Source organism: Hyaena hyaena, unplaced genomic scaffold (assembly GCF_003009895.1).
Source record: "Hyaena hyaena isolate Hyena2069 unplaced genomic scaffold, ASM300989v1 scaffold_72, whole genome shotgun sequence".
NCBI lineage: Eukaryota > Metazoa > Chordata > Mammalia > Carnivora > Hyaenidae > Hyaena > Hyaena hyaena.
In genome coordinates, this window is record NW_024080703.1 from 3,161,055 (window position 1) to 3,182,807 (window position 21,753).

Sequence of the window (21,753 nt, forward strand, 5' to 3'; positions counted from 1 at the left end):
TTCAGCGTACCTGGGTGGCTCAGTCCATTAAGAGTCAGTCTGACCCTCAGTCCGGCTCAGGTCATGATCTAATGGTTTCATGAGTTCAAGCCCCACTTAGGGCTCTGTGCGGACAGTGTGGAGCCTGCTTGAGGTTCTCTCTCTCTCTGCCCCTTCTCCACTCATGCTGTCTCTGTCTCTCTCAAAATAAATAAATCAACTTAAAAAAAGTTTCAACAACTATACATACTATGTAATTTTCAAGCCAAGTATATCATTGTTTAAAAAGTAGATTTCTATGGGGCGCCTGGGTGGCTTAGTCGGTTAAGCGTCCGACTTTTGCTTGGGTCATGATCTCGCGGTTCGTGGGTTCAAGACCCGTGTCGGGCTCTGTGCTGACTGCCAGCTCAGAGCCTGGAGCCTGTTTCAGTCTGTGACTCCCTCTCTCTCTGACCCTCCCCTGCTCATGCTGTCTCTCTCACTCTCCTAGAAATAAATAAAACATTTTAAAAAAAATTAAAAAAAATAAATAAATAAAAAGTAGATTTCTGTTAAGAAGAAAGAGTTTAGGATGATAGAAGATTACATATAAAGGTCTGCATTGGGGAGGAAGGGTGAGCAAACGATTATTACTGTTATATTAAACCTAAGATTGAAATAGAAGTTTAGGTTATAGTAACATAATATACATTTTATGTATATTTATACATACATTTATACATGTAATGAGTATGCATTTTATAGCTTTCATAGGCACAGCTTATTTTTATGTAGCTTTTGTAACAGACCACTTAATTGTTATAATTTTGGCATATATATATCAGAATTCTGTAATAATAGCTGGTTACATTTATATACTACAACTTAGAAAATAGGAGTTAGACATAAAATTTTTATCACAATGCAAGATATTTTATCACAACATAAAAATTCAAAGTTTATGACTGTTTTCCCAAAGCCATCGAAGATTTTTGTTCTAAGAGTTTGATGGAAATTTTCAAACAGATTAATAATTCTTTATTTTTTTGTTATTGTCTAATAAAAAGATAATGTAAGGAAACACATTTTCAAATACATAAATATATGAAAACTCTCTGGTAGTAAAAATATGTAGTAACCTTTTTAAAAGTTTGAAAATTCATCACCAGCTTATCAGTTATTGAAATTCAAAATGGAGGGGCGCCTGGGTGGCTTAGTCGGTTGAGCGTCCGACTTTCGCTTAGGTCATGATCTTGTGGTTCATGTATTCGAGCCCCGCGCCGGGCTCTGTGCTAACTGCCAGCTCAGAGCCTGGAGCCTGTTTCAGTCTGTGACTCCCTCTCTCTCTGACCCTCTCTCTGACCCTGCTCACGCTGTCTCTCTCTCTCTCTCTCCTAGAAATAAATAAAATATTAAAAAAAAAAAAAAAGAAATTCAAAATGGAAAAAGTAAATACTAGAAAGCAAATTAAGCATATTCATACCAGCCTTGAGTAATAAGACTTCTAATGCTCATGTTTTTGATATCAGTAGTATATTAGGGAAACGGGACGGTATCAACATTAAGAATGTTAAAGAACAGTCACATTATTAATAACGTCAGAAACTGTCATGTATTTTTTAATGTAGTCTCTAATGGTTACATGCAAAGAATCTTTTAATTAATTTTGTTAACTTCATTACAGTGTTCTGCATTGTATACTTTAGAATTAATATATAAAGGCCCCAAATCCCCCAGTGTGCATTTCATTTGCCCCTATCCTTCTTAATTTTAAAGACCATCATTGGAGTACTGAGTTCGTAATAACATTTCCATCTGCTTAATTGAGTAAATGCTTCTCATGTAGATTAGCAGTAGCTATTTTATGCTGCCTGTTTTTCATGACCTAATTGCTAATCTGCCCTCAAGAAATCTGCTCTATTCTGAGATTGTGCAGTACCCTCAGAGGGCTGGGCCGTAAGGTGTGGTGGTCTTATTAAACCAGTGTGTTAGAACGGGAAAGACGGAAAGGATGCTTTCTTAAAAATAAATATCATTGGAAACTAATTTGACAATAAACTATTTGTAAAAAAAAAATAAAAAATAAAAAGAAAATAAAAATGTGTAGAGAAAAAAAAAATAAATAAATAAATATCATTGTTCTGGGAGTCTATGCAAAAAAATGTGATATCTATTTGGAAAATTGGAGGCCCTTATTTATTACAAACTTAATCAATCTTATGTTTTAGGCTTAAATATGTCGACTATTTATAAACATGACTTTTTCATTGTTGACATTTTTGTATCTTCTCTAATCATATAAGTTTTATTCTAAGATGTGAATTCTAAGTACTATAATGAAGCAGCTCATATCATGAATGGGGAAAATGAGTTATTTTATAAATACATTGGCTGTAAAGGTGAAAATTTGAATAGACTAAATTGGGAGAGGAAGGATAGAATTAATATTTAATTATTTCCCTTATCTTTTTCTCTGTACCTTATAGGATTTCAGACAAAAACAAAATCAAGTAATCAAAACCTTATTGTACTTTTTTATCTGCAGATATAATAGTTCTAGACATTAATTATATTTTTCTTCTTGTTTTGTGGTCCCCATTGCCCACCCCAGTGATGGACCTAAGTTACAGTGAGGAGGTGGAGGACTTTTTAGAGGGCGGGATGAGAAAACACTCACCTTCCCTAAGGCAAAGGAAGACTGGCTTTTAGAAAACTCAGGTTCATGAAGAAACGAGATGCTAGTGCTGATTTAAGGGGTTGGTGGTGAAGAGGACCAAGGAGATAGAGAAGAGGTAACTCCAGCTGAGGTTAGCACCTTTACCCTGTGGTAGGTAATGTAGTGTGCTCGTGGCTGGGAGAATACTGTTGGAGATAACTTAGGGTAAAGCATATACCAGTCACTAGCTCTGGTACATTGCAAACATGACCGAATAGAAACCCTGTACCTTAACTCAGGAATTGTGTTATATAGTAAAACCTATATAAAAACCTATAAAAACTCTTGGGAGCCCTGGTCCCCAGAGTTTAGATGTAGGTAGAGAATATCTAAAGAACAGTATTATTTCCTCGGTACTTTGCTCAAGTAACAATAGAATGCGAATTTTTAAAATCATATAGCTCAAATATAAATTTACAGTTCCTTCAATATTTCAAACTGTTATGTGGTGTATTCTTAACTACAACACAATCTTAATACAATCTTAGTTTTCCCACTGAACTGATTTTAAAAACTTTTTATCCAACTGACTACATAAACATTTATGGCTTTAGATTAGTTAAATTTGAACTGAAATTTTAATTAACAATAAATTTACTTAATTTGGAACTAAAAATATACTTCTTAATATTATGCTTTTTATAAAATGATGTGTCTGTTTATAAGCTTCATGCAGGAAGGTATTTTTGTTTGTCTTGTTTATAGCTCTACCCCAGAACCTAGAACCATGCCAGATATATGATAGGTAACGCAGGAAGTATTTGTCAAATGGGTTAATGAAGTACTTATTGTATTGTTCTTTCCTGCTTCATACTTCTTAAAAGAATTTATTGAAACCTTTGAGTAACATTTTTGACAAGAAGATCTTTGTAATCAATGAAACTGCTTTTTGAGTGATCAACACAGCTTATTTATTTAAGAGTATTTATTTCCGTACATAATGAAATATGGTCCCATGTATGGTGCTGACCCTGGAAATTTCATCCCAAGCCACAAGTACCTAGTCATCTAATATTAGGATTTTTTCCCCCTTTCTTCATGATTGCTACAAAGAAAAGCACTATATTGTTTCTTTTTTTCCCAATATTTTTTATTGTGATAAAACACACATAACAAAATCTACCATCTTAGCAATTTTTAAGTGTATAGTTCGGTGGCATTAAGTATATTCATAATGTTGTGCAGCCGTCACCCCATCATCTCCCATAGCTCTTTTCATCGTGTGAAACTGAAACTCTGCACCCTTTAAACAGTAACTCCCTATTCTTACCTCCCCACAGTCCCTGACAAGCACCATTCTACGTTCTGTTTCTATGATTTTCACTCTTCTAAGTATCTCGTGTAAGTCTGATCCTACAGTATTTTCTTTTGTGACCGGCTCGTTTCACTGAGCATAATGTCCTCAAGGTTTATCCATGTTGTGGCATGTGTCAGAAATTTCCTTCCTTTTTAAGGCTGAATAAATAATATACTATTGTAGGTGTATGCCACGTTTTGCTTATCCTTTCAAATTTCTGTCAGTGGTTACTTGGGTTGATTTCACTTTTTTTTTTTTTTAAATGTTTTTATTTATTTCTAGGAGACAGAGAGAGAGACAGCATGAGCAGGGGAGGGTCAGAGAGAGAGGGGGTCACAGACTGAAACAGGCTTCAGGCTCTGAGCTGGCAGTCAGCACAGAGCCCGAAGCGGGGCTCGAACCCACGAACCGTGAGATCATGACCTAAGCGAAAGTCGGACGCTCAACCAACTAAGCCACCCAGGCACCCCGGGTTGATTTCACTTTTTAGCTGTTGTGAATAATTCTTCTCTGAACGTGGGTATACAAATAATTCTTTGAGTCCCTGGTTTCAGGAAAACATATTGTTTTCCATAGCAGCTATACCATTTTCTATTCCGACCGACAGTGCACAATGGTTCCAATTTTGCCACATCTTTGCCAACACCACTGTTCCGGTTTTTTGGGTTCGTTTTTGTTTTTGTTTTTTAATTGTAACCATCCTGGTGGGTGTTTCTTTAAAGAAATATTCATTCAATACCAAGTTTGAATTGGATTGTTTTTTGTTAAGTTTTAGGAGTTCTCTATATTTTCTGGCAGTTATCCCTTATCAGATATATGACTTACAAATATATTCTCCCATTTTGTGCGTTGCCTTTTTACTCAGTTAACATTGTCTTTTGATGCACACAATTTTTTCATGAAGTCTCATTTGTCTATTTTTTCTTTTGTCTGTGTCTTTGTTGTCATATCAAAGCAATCATTGCCAAATCCAGTGTCTTACAGCTTTTGCCCTATATTTTCTTCAGGGTTTTATAGTTTAAGGTCTTAAATTTAGGTCTTTGATTCATTCAGACTTCATTTCATAGTGGGTAGGGGTCCAACTTCGTTATTTTGTGTATCTAGTTTTCGTTTGTTGAATTATTGCTTTTTTATTTAACTTTTTACTTTGAAATCATCATAGATTTATAGGAAGTTGCAAAATTAGTATAAAGAAGTTTTCATGTACCCTCCTAAAAACTGGGAACTTGACCTTGATATGAAGTGTGTGTGTCGTTCTCTGTCATTATATCACATGCATGTGTTTATGTAACCACCATCCCAATCAGCCACTACGCCTTTATGATCACACCCATCTCCTCCTGTTCCCCATTATCCCTAATACCTGGCAACTACTAATCTATTTTTTCTCTCTCCAGCTTTGTTATTTTGACTATATGGTTTAGAGAATGTGATTTCAAGAGTCATATAGTATTTGACCTTTTGAGATTGTCTTTTTTATAATACATACTCTTGAGATCCGTCAAAGTTGTTCTATGTATGAGTAGCTTGTCCCTGTTTATTCCGGGCTTGGTTGAACTGTTCACCAGTTGTAGGACATTTTGGTTGCTTTTGGTTTTTGACTGTTACAAATAAGGCTACTGTGAATAATTAGATACACGTTTTTGGGTGAACCTGGTTTTTATCTGGGATGCATGCCCAGAAGTGCAATTGCTGGGTAATAGGATAGATTTATATTTAGAATTTAAAGAAACTGCCAAATTATTTTCCAGAGTGCTTGTACACCTTTTACCTTCCTACCAGTAATATATGAGAGATCTAATCTCTCTGTACTTTTTACCAGCATTTGGTATTCTCACTTTTTAAAATTTTAGCTATTCTAATAAGTTTGTAGAGATATCTCATCAGGGTCTTAGTTTGCATTTCCTTGACCAGCAATGCTGACACATTCGTATGCTTATTTGCCGTCTGCACGTCCTCTACAGTAAATTCTTTCTTCATGCCTTTGGCCTATTTTCTAATTGGATTTTTTTTTCCCATTGAGTTTGAGACTCCTTTATGTAATCTATATATAATTCATTTTCAGATAGGTGGTTTACAGATATTTTCTTCCAATCTGTAGCTTGTCTTTCATCTTCTTAATTGTTATTCACAGGGCAAATTTTTAACTCTGATGAGGTCCAGTTTATTGTTGCATTAATTTTTATGGATTTTTTTATGGATTATGCTTTCTATGTTATTTTTAAAAACTCTTCAAGCCCTATTCTAGATATTTTATCTCATGTTTCCTATAAATTTTTTTTTTTTGCAGTTCATGCCAATAGCTTCTATACCTATAAATTTTTTTTAATTTTATGTTTTACATTTAAATCTGTGATTGATTTTGAGTTAATTTTTGGTAAGCTTTAGGTTAAAAGTTTTACTTTTTTGCTTCTGGATGGCCAATTTTTCTAGCACTATTTTTAAATTTTAATTTAATTTTTGGGGGTGTGTGCATGCAAGTGCACGAGTGGGAGAAGGGCAGAGGGGAGGGGAGGGACGGAGAGACAGAGAGAGACAGAGAGAGACAGAATCTTAAGCAGGCTCTAGGCTCAGCTCAGAGCCTGGATTTGACCCCATGATCCTGCAATCATGACCTGAGCGAAAATCAGGAGTCAGAAGCGCATCTAACTGAGCCACCCAGGCGCCCCTCTATTTTTTTTTTTTAAGTCAACTAGAGTGATTCTTCCCACTTTCTTATCCTTTTTCAAAACGTTTTAGCCAATCTAGTTCCTTTGTCTTTATATATAAATTTATAATAATCATGTATATATCTGCAAAAAATCTTGCTGAAATTTTGATAGGAATTATGTCAAACTTGTATATCAATTTAGAGAGAATTGGATATTTACTATCTGGAGTCCTTTAATCTCTAGCTATTTATATCTTCTTTGATTTCTTAAGTGTTTTGTAGTTTTTAGCATATAAATTCTTGTTAGATTTATATCTAAATGTTTTTCTTTTTGAGTGATTATACATGGTATTGAGTTTTTAATTTCAATTGCCATGTATTCACTGTAAGTAAAGAAATGCAGTTGATTTTTAAAAAATTTTTTGAGTTTATTTATTTTTGAGAGGGAGCAAGAGAGAGCACACACGGGAAGGGAGAGAGAATCCCAAGCAGGCTCCATGCTGTCAGCACAGAGCCCAAAACAGGTCTCAATCTCATAAACTGTGAGATCATGACCTGACCCAAAACCAAAAGTCTGAGACTTAACCGACTAAGCCACCCACATGCCTTGAAATGCATTTAATAGTTATATATAGTTATGTATCTTGCAACCTTGCTAGATTTACTTGTTAATTAATTATAGGAGTTTTTATGTAGATTCCTTGAATTTTCTGTGTAGACAATCATGTCATGTGGAGTCATATGGAGCATATCCCATATGTCAGTAGGGATAGTTTCATTTCTTCCTTTTCAATCTATATGCATTTTATTACCTTTTCATTTCTTACTTTGCTAACTAGAACTTTCAGAATTACATTGAGCAAGAGTGGTGTGAGAGAACATCTTTCCTTTATCTCCAACCTTGGGTGGCAGGCATTTAGTGTTTTACCATTAATTATGTAAACTGTAGGGGGTTTTTGTTAGATACTCTCTATGAAGTTGAGGAAGTCTCCCTCTATTCCAAGTTTTCACAGTGTTTTTTATCATGACTAGAGGTTGAATTTTGTTAATTTTTTGTATCATTTAACATGATCATGTGTTATTTCTTTAGTTGTTAGTTTGGTGTATTATACTGATTGAATTTTGAATTTTGAGCTAGATTTGCATCCCTGCAGTAAATACCATGTAATCGTAGTACATAATTCTTTTCATATATTGCCAAATTCTATTTGCTAATATTTTGCTAAAGATTTTTGCATCTGTATGAGAGATTTTGGTCTATAGTTTTCTCTTTTTGTCCTGTCTTTGTAGGATTTTGGTATCAGAGTAGTACTAACATCTAAGGAATTGGGAAGCATTCTGTCTTCTATTTTCAGAAAGAGACTGTGTTTAATTGGTGTTAATACTGCAAGCATTCTCACCAGAATTCTCTGGTGAGACCATTTAAGACTGGTCTGTTTTGGGAGTTTTTAAATTACAAGTTAAATCTCTTTTGTAATTACAGGGCTGTTCAAATATCTATTTTGTATATCTGTGGGGGGTTTGTACTTTCCAAACAATTGGTCAATTCCACCTAAATTGTCAAATTTATGTGTGCACTGTTGTTCTTAAAACTAATTGACTATCCTTTTGATGTCTGCATGTCCTGTAGTGATTTCTCCTGTTTCAGTGTTACTATTGGTCAATTTTTTTCTTTGTCAGTTTTGCCAGATATTTGTCGATTGTATTGATCTTTTCAAAGAACTAATTCTTTGTTTCATTGATTTTTATCTATTGCTTTTGTTTTCTATTTCATTTATTTCTGTTCTTTTATTTTCTTCCATCTGCTTACTTGAACTTGTTTTGATTTTGTTTGTTTTTGATGTGGAAGCTTAGATTATGGTCTTGAGGCTTTTCATCTTATCTAATGTAAACTTTTAGTCCTTTAAATTCCCCTCTCAGCACTGTTTTGTCTGTGTCCTACCTATTTTGATACATTATGTTTTCATTCGATTCAGTTCAGTATTTTTTTTCCTTGAGACTTCGTTGATACCTGGATTGTTTTAGGGATGTTATTTAGTTTCCAACTGTTTGGAAATTTTCCTGTTATTTTTCTGTTATTGATTTTTAGTTTTGATTACATTTTTGTCAGAAAACCCATTCTGTATGATCTCAATTCACTTAAATTTGTTGAGATGTGTTTTATGGCCCAGGATATGGTCTAGCTCAGTATATATCCCATGGGCATTTAAAAAGAATGTACATTCTGCTGTTGTTTAATGTTGTTATATTCCCAAAAGTCCCCAAGCCTCTGTTCTTTTTATTTATTTTTTTGTTTATTTTCTCTGTTTTTCAGATTAGGCAATTTCTAATATTCTGTCTTCAAGTTGACTGATTACTTTCTCTGTTCCGTTTTTCTCCTGAGTTCTCAATCATTACATTTTTAATTTTAATTAGCATATTTTCCGGTCTGATATTTCCACTTGGTTGTTCTGTAGGTCTTCTGGGTCTTTGCTGTTGACTTTTTATTTCTTCATTTGTTTTGAGAATGTTCATTATTACATGTCAAGCCATTTTTATATGGCTTCTCTAAAATCCCAGTCACATACTTTGGATGTCTTTTTCATCTTGTTGATGATCTTTTTCATTCAAATTGAGATATTCTTGGTTCTTGGTATGTTGACAGAATTTTTTTTTTTTAATGTGGACATTTTGGCTAACAGTTCTCAGAATCTTGTTTAAGTATACTACCTTCCCTGTTGTTCTCTGACTATGCTGTAGCTGAGGTGAGGGAGGGGAGAGTTGCTGCCCTGTTATACTCAGGTAGGGGTGGAAGTCTGTGGCCTGTTTTATAGCTGCAGGAGAGGGTGGTTGTGGATCTTCCTGGGGTGGGCAGGTGTGGGTGTCCGCGCTTACCAGTAGACTGCTACTAATAACACTCAACTAATATCCCCTTCCTGGGATAGGCAAGAAGGCCTACTTACAGCTCCCCACCCAGCCTTTGCTGACGTTGTGGAGGGTTGATCCCTTTACTGCTGGGCAGATGTGAAAGCCCTAACTCTCCTCTAGGCTTTCTCTGAAGCCACCCTGGCAGGGATGGGAAGGGATGCCTCATTACCTCCAGGTAGATATGGAAGTCCAGGCTACCCCTACCCCTGCCACTGACTTTACAGGAGGAAGGGGATTCTCATCACCTTTCAGCAGGAATGAAAGTCTGGCTTCTTACACAGTTTTCTCCCATATCACCCTGGTAGGGAGATGGGGTACCTTATTACAGCCTCACAGTGACAGAAGTCTAGGCTTCCCATTAGCCTCTGCTGGCAAGGAGAAGCAATGGCCACAATTCTGTCTCTTGTTTGCTTGAAGTAAATCGGTTTATGTAAGCTTATCTTACTGTGCAAGAAAACCCAGGGTACTCACCACCTTGGTGTTCATCATGTCCCTGCCGTACCTAGCTGGCCTGTCTTCTCTTTAAAAATCAGTCTTCCTATATTTGTTTTGTATGTAACATTTAGGGTTTTTCAGTTTGCTTAGGGGGAAGAGTAAGGAAAAGTGCTTTTACTCCATTTTTTTAGAAGTGGAAGTTTTGAATTACCTTTTTTAAGTGATTTTTTTAAAATGTTTATTTATTTTAAGAGAGAGAGAGAGAGAGACAAGAGAGAACAAGCAGGGAAGAGGCAGAGAGAGGGAGAGAGAGAATGCCAAGCAGACTCCGTGCTGATAGCACAGAGCCTGACGCAGGGCTCCATCTAACAAACCGTGAGATCATGACCTGAGTCAAAATCAAGGGTTGGATGCTTAACCGACAGAGCCACCCAGGCGCCTCTTTGTGTGATTTTTTAAATGCTTCTTTAAAAAACATCAAACACTTGGAATTGTGATACAACACTCTAGACATAAATATAAACAACTACATTTGTTTCTTTATAACTGATTCTCTTCAAGAAGACAAAATTAGTACTGATGAGGTGGATTCTAGCTTATGTGTTTTCTTCAAGCAGTACTTCATTCAAAATAACTTGAGAGAGGCCGAGTAATGTGACATACTTCGTTAGGAGTCTATGACTTCTTCCCCTTTTATGAAAAATAGTTTGAAAAACAACACCTGGTTTCCTAATTTGGCCTCATATAGTACTCTGGTTATGCTATCTGGTTAGTTTTTTGATACTTTTATATTAGATTCACCTGTCACTTAAATTACTAATTTTCTATTACAGTATCAGGGACTTTTTTTTTTTAAGTCACCATCTCAAAAGCCTGAAAATATAAAGGTGTTTAAGCAGTATAAGGTAAAATATAGTAGTTAGATTTCTAGTTAATGTAACCCCTTTTAACTGGAACTGTTCCCACAGTACTCTATTCTTCATTTACAATATTCTTGGCTTATACTAAATTCACAAATTTGAATGAAATGTGAGTGAATGAGTGAATGATATGACTCCTCCCTTCAAAGTTTCCTGTTCACAGGGCAATTTTTTATTAGAAGGTGAAATAAAGTTCTTAGAAAATTATGTATTAATTTGTGGCTTCTCTTGATCTTTTCCTTTTGTTGTCTCTCCTGGCCCACATATGCATTTTAGGAATTCTTCCTTTCTCCAGAACTCCCCTCTTTGTATATTAGGATAGTAATTTTTTTTAAGTTTAGTTTTATTTTCTTTGAGAGAGAGCTAGGTAACAAATGGGCGAGGGGCAGAGAATCCCAAGCAGGCTCCGTGCTGACAGCACAGAGCCCAATGCAGGGCTTGAACTCACGGTCTGTGAGACCATGACCTGAGCTGAAATCAAGAGTCGGGCATGAGCACCCCTAGGATAGTAAATTTTAAATCATGAGGATGTTCTCTTTTTGCATAGTTCTTTACAAGTTCTTATACTCCAGGTGTCATCCTAATCATTTTATGTGTGTTAATCTCATTTATTTCCCAGTGACAACTCATGAGATGCAATATTACCATTATTCCCATTTTATAAAACAGTAAAGGACCATTAGAAAAAGAGCTAGTTAATTGCAGAAGCTGAGTTTTAATCCCAGATCTGTCCACAATGAGAGCTTTTTCATTCATTCATTCACTCACTCACTCACTCACTCACTCACTCACTCACTCACTCACTCTATTTACTTAGCACCAGACATTGTCCCAGACATTTGGGAATTCAGTAGTGATCAAAACAGAGAAGAAGTTTTGCCCATGTAGAAAGCATCAATAAGATGAGTAGTGATAAATGGCTGAGATAAAAAATAACAAGGAAGAGGGACAGGGAGAACATGTGTGTACACGTGGATGTGGGAGGTCTGCTGCGATTTAAATAAGGTGGCCAAGGAAGGCCTCAATAATAAAGGGACATTTGATCAAAGACCTGCAGGAGGTTAGGGAGTAAGCAAGGCAGATGAGGCAGTGGGTTTTAGGTAGAGGAAACAGATGAAAGGCATAAATCACATAGAGCCTTATACTCTAAGAACCTGGCTTTTACTCTTAGTGAAATGGGAGATCCTAGGAAGGTTGTGCAGAGGAGTGACATGAGTTTGACACGTGTTCTAAGAAGTCTGACTGTGAGGCGAAGAACAACCTGAAACAAGGACTTGAAACAAAGAGACCAGTTGGGAGCTCTTTTAGTAATCCAGACAAGAAATGGTGATGGCTTGGACCCGGGTGATAAAAGTGAAGAAATGGAACTCTTTATGTTAGAGACAAGATTTCCTACCAGACTTCATACAGGATGTAAGAGAGAAGGGGGAGGGTTTGGATCTCAGTAGGTCAAAGGAATGGGAACTTCATTGGAAAAAGCAGGCAGAAGTGAAGGGATTTGATTCAGCTCTTGATTTCAGCTCATGTCATGACCCCAGGGTAGGGGGATCAAGCCTTGCATCGGGCTCCGCACCAAGTGTGGAGCCTGCTTAAGATTCTCCCTTCTGCTCTTCTCCCCCACTTGTGCACTCTCTATAGAAAATAAAAATTTTAATTAAATAAGCAAAATAAACTTCTTTCCTTTTCCAAGTTATGTTTCACTAATATCTGCTGCACTATTGTCTGGGCATTTCCAAAGAGAAATTCTAATCACCTGCTAGAAAAAGAAGGTAACAAGTTAAAATTTTATGACTTTGCTCAATTTAAACTCTGTTCTACTGTTTTCAATACCATTGAGGTACAAGTCTTAATCAGGACCTAACAAGTATCCTCAGGTTAATGGTCAAGGACCCCAAATTACTATTCAGCAAACGTGTCTTAGCATAATAAATACTTTTGCAATGTGTGACAGGAAGTATTTGGTCTAAGTAGCTGGCCCACTAGTTGAATTGTTTAGTATAAGTTTCCAAATATATGACAAGATAGGCTACTTATGCCGGAGTATTTTAGTTTTTGTTCCAGTGAAGACCCAAACTCTTCATTATTTTGTTGAATAGGGTTATTAAACAGAAGGACTCCCTTAAGATGGTATTTGGCTCATTTTTCCTTCTTTTTAAAATCATACTGTGTAAATTTTCCTTTTCTTTCTTTCTTTTTAAATTTTTAAAAAATGTTTTATTTATTCCTGAGAGAGAGAGAGAGACAGAGTGAGCAGGGGAGGGTCAGAGAGAGAGGGAGACACAGAATCTGAAACAGGCTCCAGGCTCTGAGCTGGCTGTCAGCACAGAGCCTGACGCGGGGCTCAAACCCACGAACCATAAGATCATGACCTGAGCCCAAGTCGGACGGACGCTCAACTGACTGAGTGACCCAGGAGCCCCATAAATTTTTCTTTTGAGAGGAAACCATTTCTCTTCATTCACTAGGTGAGTGTCATGTGACATATTGATCTTTTCTTTTTTCTGCCAAGATTTTATTTAAGTTAGATAACATATAATATAGTATTGGTTTCAGAAGTAGAACTTAGTAAATCATCACTTACATATAATACCCAGTGCCCTCCTTAATGTCCGTCATGCACGTAGCCCATCCCCTCACCCACCTCCTCTCCAACAACCCTCAGTTTGTTCTCTATTGTTATGGTTTGCCTCCCTCTCTGTTTTTATCTTATTTTTCCTTCCCTTCTTCCATGTTCATCTGTTTTGTTTCTTAAATTCCACATATGACTAAAATCATATGGTATTTGTCTTTTTCTGACTGACTTATTTTGCTTAACATGATACACTTTGATTCCATCCATGTTGTTGCAAAAGTCAAGATTTCATTCTTTTTGATGTCTGAATAATATTCTGTTGTATATGTATACCACATCATCTTTATCCATTCATCAGCCGATGGACATTTAGGCTCTTTCCATAATTTGGCTCTTGTTGATAATCCTACTATAAATATACATCAGGGTGCATATATCCCTTCGAATCAGTATTTTGTTGTCCTTTGGGTAAATCCCTAGTAGTGCAATTGCTGGTGGTAGGGTAGCTCTATCTTTAACTTTCTGAAGAACCTCCACATTGTTTTCCAGAGTTGCTGCACCAGTTTGCATTCCCACCAACAGTGTAAGAGGAACAGTTCCCCCTTTTTCTGAGGAAAACATCTTTTTCTGTGGAAAACAACCTCACCAACATCTGTTTTTGCCTGAGTTGTTAATTTTAGCCATTCTGACAGGTGTAAGGTAGTCTCTCATTGTGGTTTTAATTTGTATTTCCCTGATGATGAGTGATGTTGAGCATTTTTTCATGTGTCTCTTAGCCATTTGTGTGTCTTTTGGAAAAATGTCCATTTGTGTCTTCTGCCCACTTTTTAACTGGATTTTTTATTTTGTGGGTGTTGAGTTTGATAAGTTCTTTATAGATTTTGGATACTAGCCCTTTATCTGTTATGTCATTTGCAAATATCTTCTACCATCCTGTAGGTTGCCTTTTAGTTTTGCTGATTGTTTCCTTCACTGTGCAGAAGCTTTTTTTTTTTTTTTTTTTTTGCTTCTTTAATATCACANGGGGGTGGCAGAGAGAGAGGGAAACACAATATTCAAAGCAGGCTCCAGGCTCTGAGCTGTCAGCACAGAGCCCAATGCGGGGCTTGAACTCATGAGCCATAAGATCATGACCTCAGCCGAAGTCGGACACTTAACCAGCTGAGCCACCCAGGCGCCCCTGTGCAGAAGCTTTTTATCTTGATGAAGTCCCAGTAGTTCAGTTTTGCTTTTGTTTCCTTTGTCTCCAGGGATGTGTCTATTAAGTTGCCACAGCCAAGGCCAAAGAGGTTGCTTCCTGTGTTCTCCTGTAGGATTTTGATGGTTTTCTGTCTTACATTTAGATGTTTAATCCATTTTGAATTTATTTTTGTGTATGGCATAACAAAAGTTGCATTCTCCATGTTGCTGTCCACTTTACCCAAAACCATTTGTTGAAGAGACTGTCTTTTTCCCATTCGATAATCTTCCCTGCTTTGTCAGAGATAAGTTGACCATACAGTTGTGGGTCCATTTCGGGATTCTCTGTTCTGTTCCATTGATGTATGTGTCTATTTTTTTTGCCAGTACCATACCATCTTGATGATTATAGCTTTGTGATATAGCTTGAAGTCTGGAATTATGACGCCTCCCACTTTACTTCTCTTTTTCAACCGTACTTTGGCTGTTTGGCATCTTTCTGGTTCCATACACATTTTAGGATTGTTTCTTCTAGCTCTGTGAGGGATGCTGGTGGTGTTTTGATGGGCACTGCATTGAATGTGTAGATTGCCTTGGGTGGTTATAGACATTTTAACAATATTTGGTCTGTTCTTGGTTAGCTAGTCTTTTGTCAGGCTTGTCATTAAAAATCGATCTGTCTTAACTTGAAGCTCATAACTTACAAAACTTTAATAGGACTTACATTTCCAGCAAAAATACTGTTTTTTTTTTATTTAACTACTTCCCTATGAAATTCATCATGCTGCTAAAAGATCTTAGATTTGTTTTTCTTGGATAAACTATAAACAGGGATATGATCACAACCCCAAAATTCGTGATAGCTGAGGCCATACTAATTATACAGTTTACTGAAATTAGAAATTTGGAGGAAAGATGAAGGTAGTTATCGAATAGGTTTCTTCCCCCTTAGGCATGTTTTGAAAACACCTGTTTGGTTTTTTTTTTTTTTTTTTTAATATATGAAAGGTTTTGCCAAGTGCAAAATGTTAGATGCTATAGTCAGCCCTGTATTATTAAAGTAGCAAAAAATTAGTAAATATTTATAAGTTGTGGGTTTGTTGGTTTTAAAAATTGTACTTCCAGGGGCGCCTGGGTGGCTCAGTCAGTTAAGCGACCAACTTCGGCTCAGGTCATGATCTCATGGTTCGTGGGTTCGAGCCCCGCCTAGGGCTCTGTGCTGACAGCCTGCTCAGAGCCTGGAGTCTGCTTCAGATTCTGTATCTCCCTCTCTCTCTGACCCTCCCCTGCTCGCACTGTCTCTCTCTCTCTCTCTCTCTCAGAAATAAATAAAAACGTTAAAAAAAATTTTTTTAAATTGTACTTCCAGCTAAACTTATGTTATATAATCTTCAAATTTTGTTTTTTATTGATATCTACAACTTGGTAAAAATACATAAATATATATTCACATGTACTATTTATTTTCTTACTGATATGTTCCTTCTTTTTTCCTTTATTGTCTCTTCTCTTCGTCTTATTTTTATCTGTATCCTCTACATACCTTGTAGGTATTCATCCATATTTTTCTCCATAGTCTTATAATAATATTTAAATATATTTAGATGAGAATATATCTGCAAGCATAGAGGCATTATTTGGCTTTGCAAATAGAGAATCTTAAATGCTTTTCTATATCTTGCTTTATTATTCCAACTCATGAAAATCCCTATACGTCAACTGGTATAGCTCTACTTCTTTTTATGGTAACTTAATATTCCTTAGTATAGATGCATCACCAACAACTCTTCACTCATTTTCTATTATGTGCATCTACTATGTTACCAGTTTTGTATCTATGCTAACAGACACATAGACATATATACCCATATACTTCTATACAGTTAAATTTTAATGCTTTTGTTTTTGAGAGGATTGCTGGAGAAAAGGTTTTTTGTTTTTTTTAATTTTAATCAATTCTCTTAGATCACTTTTCAAAAAGGCTGTAATATAATAATCCACATTTCTACCACTAATGTAGAGATGGCCCTTTCCCTGCCAGCAGTACCTTTTATTAGATTTTTACATTTCTGTCCATATGATAGGTATAAAACCATATTTTGTTATTACTTCAACCTGCAGTTCTTTAACCTTTTAGAAGTTTTTTTTCTTGTTTCTTGGCCATTTGGATATGTTCTGAAACATTGTCCATTTTTTTCTGTGCTTATCCTCATGTCAATTTATAATATCTCTGATTATTCTATACATCAATCTTCTGTTTGTACTCTAAATTGTAGATATTCTTGGGACGTCTGGGTGGCTCAGTCGGTTAAGCATCCGAGACTTCGTTCAGCTCAGGTCATGATCTCTCAGTTCGTGGATTTGAGCCCTGCGTTGGGCTCTGTGCTGACAGCTAGTTCAGAGCCTGAAGCCTGTTTCAGATTCTATGTCTCCCTCTATCTCTGACCCTCCCTTGTTCACACTCTCTCTCTCTTAGAAATAAATAAAACATTAAAAAAATTTTTTAATTGTAGATATTCTTTGCAAATATATTCTCTCTCTCTTATTCTTTATATTTTTCATAGCATCTAGGTTTTCCGTCTTAGTTAAAATTTCCTCATCCTTTAAATATTACATGTAATTTTTTAGATTTCTTTTTGCAAGATGTTTATTGTTTGGGTTTTAAAGTCAAGTCTCTTATCTAACTGGAAGTTACTTTTATGTATTGGATAAGATTATATCTAGTTTCCTTTCAAATGGATATTAAGTTGTGCCTGCATCATTTATTAAATCCTTTTCCCACTAAATCGAAATGTTTAGGGATTCTCTGTTCTCTTCTAGGAATTTATCTATTTCTATGCAAATATCATATGAATTTTACCATCAGCATTATGGAATATGCAAACATATGCACACACAGTGGTGAAGATATGGTTATAAAGAATTTGACTATAGCAATTAAGAATGGAGTTTCTTCTCGTTATTGACTCTAATCAAAATGGGATTTGAAGAGGCCAGTTGATTAGCCATCTATTGATAATTATCTCTGATGCCACCAGATTAGATTTTGCCTTTGTTAAAATATTGAAAAGATGAATATATATACTATTTATTAAAAAGCAATGTTTGTACCAAGTAGTATGTTAGGGTTATATAATTTTCTGCATATCAACTTTAAAAGATCAGATTTAGTTCTCTTTTATAAATGAGAAAATAGACACTTGTTCTAACAGCATTACTTATCCAGTATTATGTCACTGTTAGGTGGTAAAGATAGGATTAAAACACTAATAACCAGGCTCTTTTCATTATGTCAGTATGAAATGTTTCATGAAAAGTACTTTGAAAACTGAAGGTATATACAAATTGTTATGGTGGTTATATCATGATCATCATTTCATCATTAGCATTTCTGAGTTTTATTTAAAAACAATTCAGTAGCTAATGCACATTAAAACAGCGAGCTATTTACAGCAAAGCAGTTGTAATCTTTTTTGACCCCCTTTACCCATTTCTCCCATTCCCCATACCCACCTTTCGCAACCAGTGACCTCTCCTCTGTATCTGTGAGTGGGGTTTATTGAGGGTTTTGTTTTTGTTTTGTTACGCTTCCCCATATAAGAGAGATCACAGGTATTTGTCTTTCTCTCTCTGACTTATTTCATGTACCATAATGCCCTTGAGGTCCAGCCATATTGTTGTGAATGGCAAGATTACATTCCTTTTTTATGACTGAATTATATTCCATTGTATATAGTTCTATTTTGATGAAAGAACAATATGTTTTTTTCAAGATACAGTCTATGAATAAAATGTCAAAAATTCTTTTTTGTTTTAACAAATCTCAATAATTGATTCTCTTAAACATTTTTAGAACAGAAGAAAGTTAAAGTAAAAAAACCAAAACCTGAATTTCCTGTATATACGCCTTTAGAAAGTGCATATATTCAATCTTATGATCATGGAACTTCTATAGAAGAAATTGAGGAACAAATGGATGATTGGCTGGAAAACAGAAACAAAACACACAAAAAACAGGTAAATAAACTTTAAAACATTTCTCTTAATTGAGTAAAATACAGAAAAGTACATAAAATATAGATATGCAGCTCAGTGAGCTATCACGATTTGGACCAAGTTAACTGTTGCCAAGATGAGGATAGAGAACATTGCCATTGTCCAGAGCCTCCCTCAATCTTCTTCCTGGTCTCTACCTTCCTTTTCCTCCACAAGATAAAACTGTCCTGACTTCTACCATCATAGATTAGTTTAACCTGTTGTTTGAAGTTTCTAAATGGAATCATCCTGTTTTAGTCCATTCAGGCTGCTGTAACAAAGTATAATAGACTGGGTGGCTTAAACACAAACATTTATTTCTCACAGTTCTGAAGACTGGGAAGTCCAAGGTCAAGACGCCGGCAGATTCGGTGTCTGGTGAGGGCCCTCTTCCTAATTCATAGACAGCAGTCTTCTCGCTGTGTCCTCACATGGTAGAAGAGGTGAGAGAGCTCTCTGGGGTCTCCTTTATAAGGGCACTAATCCCATTCATGAGGGCTCCACCCTCATGACCTGATCATCTCCCAAGGGCCCCACGTCCTAATATCATCACATTGGGGATTAGGATTTCAACACATGATTTTGGGGGAGCACAAACCTTCAGTCCATAATGCATTCCATGTGTACTCTTTTGCATCTGCTTTCCTCCATTCGGTATTATGTTTGTAAGATTTGTCCATATTGTGCGTAGCACTAGGTGGCTCATTTTCATTACTCTGTAGTAGTCCATTTAGAAATACAGCAGAATTTATTTTGTTGAAAATTTTTGTTTTTCCAGCCTTGGGCTACAGTAAATCATTTTCCTGTGAACCTTATCATACTTGTAGTATGCATGTATGTAAATTTCTATTTTGTAGTTAAGTTGCAGGGTCATAGCTCAACTTCTAAACAGTTTTTGTAAATATTTTCATCAATTCATACTTCAGCAGCAGAATATAAACATTCCAGTTACTCTACATTCTTGCAACACTTGGTCAAGTCTTTTATATTTTAACCATTCGGGTAGGTATATAGTGGTATCTAATGTGGTTTAATTTGCATAGTCTTTGATCAATAAGATTGAATGAATACCTTTTCTTATGTTTATTGGACACTGATATTCTCCTATGCGAAGTATCTTTTCAAGTCTCTTTTGGGGGGTTACCTATGCATTCTCATACTGATTCATAAAGAGTTCTTTATATAATTCATACACAAGTCTTTCACACATATTTTATTCCACTCTGGCTTGCCCTTTTACTCTCTTAATGGTTTCTTTTGATGACCATAGTTACTAATTTTAATCACTGTGGTTTTCCTTTACTGTCCCTTATTTGGTGTTTTCCGTGTTGTGTTTAAGAAATCTTTTCCCACCTTGAAGTCCTAAAGATTAATTACTGAATTCTTCTACACACTGTAATGTTTTGTTTTTCACATTTAGACCAATAATCTCCTGGAATTTATTTTTGTGTTTGGGATGAAGTAATGTTTAAGTGTAATTTTTTTTCAAAAGTTTCCAAGCCAGTTGACTCAATTAATGAAAATATTGTTTCCTAGAACTCTACAAATACCATCTTTATCATAAAACAAGTGTTCATAACTGTGCAGGTCTGTTCAGGCTTTCTACTTTGTTCTGTGAATCTACTTGTCCATCCTGTGCCAATACCATACAGTATTAATTACTGTAGCTTTATAGTAGGTACCTGGTACAATAATTTTTCTAGCTCTGTTTTCCTCCTATAAGATTGCCACTTTATATTTTCATATACATTTTAAAGTACTTTGTCATTTTCAACAAATTATTCAGCTGAAATGCTCAATTGGGATTATACTGAATATATATAGATCAGTTTTGGAAGAATTCACATCCAGACAGCACTGAGTCTACAAACCATGAATAAATCCATTCGTTTACATCTTTAAAAAAATTTAATAATGTATTGCAGCTTTTTGTGTATATGTATTGCACATTGTTTTCTTAGATTTATTCCTGGGTATTTAGTGTTTTTAGAGGACATTGTAAATGATATTGTTTCTTCAAATTCAGTTTCTAATTATGTTTGGTATATATAAACATAATGGATTTTTTATAGTAACCTGTATCCAGCAACCTTGCTAAGTTTTTTAAATGCTATTTATTTGTATATTATACATTGTTTTCTTTTGTGCTAATTAGGATCTACAATACAGGAAGTCATGACAACAAGTATCCTTATTTCATTACCAATCTCAAAAACTTCCATCAGTGAAACTTTATTTCAGCACTGAAATTATTCATTAAAATTTCATCATTTCATTATTATATATGATGTATGTTGCCAGTTTTTTATAGAATTTTTAGAGATATATTTCACGTAACATAGAATTCACCAGGTAAAAGTGCATACACTTTGGGGTGCTGAGGTGGGTCACTTGGTTAAAGATCTGACTCTTGGTTTTGGCTCAGGTCATGATTTCATGGTTTGTGAGTTGGGCTTTATGATGACAGCACAGAGGCTGCTTGGGATTTTCTCTCCCCCTCTCTCTGCCCTCCCCCACTCACATTTTTCTTCTCTCTCTCTCTCTCAAAATAAATAAACATTTTTTAAAAGTGCACACACATTGGTGATTTTTAGTCTGTTCACTGTGTTGTGCAACCATTACCAGTATCTAATTTGAGAGCATTTTCTTTTTTTTTTTAACGTTTTATTTATTTCTAGGAGAGAGAGAGAGACAGCGTGAGCAGGGGAGGGTCAGAGAGAGAGGGAGTCACAGACTGAAACAGGCTCCAGGCTCTGAGCTGGCAGTCAGCACAGAGCCTGACGCGGGGCTCGAACCCACGAACCGTGACATCATGACCTAAGCGAAAGTCGGACGCTTAACCGACTAAGCCACCCAGGCGCCCCGAGAGCATTTTCATCATACCCAAAAAAATAAAATAAAATAACCCTCTACCTGTTAGCAGTTAAGCGGTTACTTCCAGTTCTCAGCCTCTTTATTTCATGATAACCACTAATCTGCCTTCTGCCTCTATGGATTTGTCTGTTGTAGACATTCCATTTAATTAGAACCATGTAATATGTGCTCTTTGGTATCTGGCTTTGCATAATGTTTTCAAGGTTCATC

At 35.8% G+C, this 21,753-nt stretch overlaps 1 protein-coding gene across 1 annotated transcript in view; it reads left to right on the forward strand.

The window, feature by feature from the left end:
• DNAJC1 (DnaJ heat shock protein family (Hsp40) member C1) overlaps positions 1 to 21,753 on the forward strand; it is a 210,995-nt gene that overhangs the window by 89,586 nt on the left and 99,656 nt on the right. Inside the window, exon 8 of the mRNA XM_039233065.1 lies at positions 18,488 to 18,651. Coding sequence (XP_039088996.1) covers positions 18,488 to 18,651 — 164 coding nt within the window. The remainder of the gene's footprint in view (positions 1 to 18,487; positions 18,652 to 21,753) is intronic.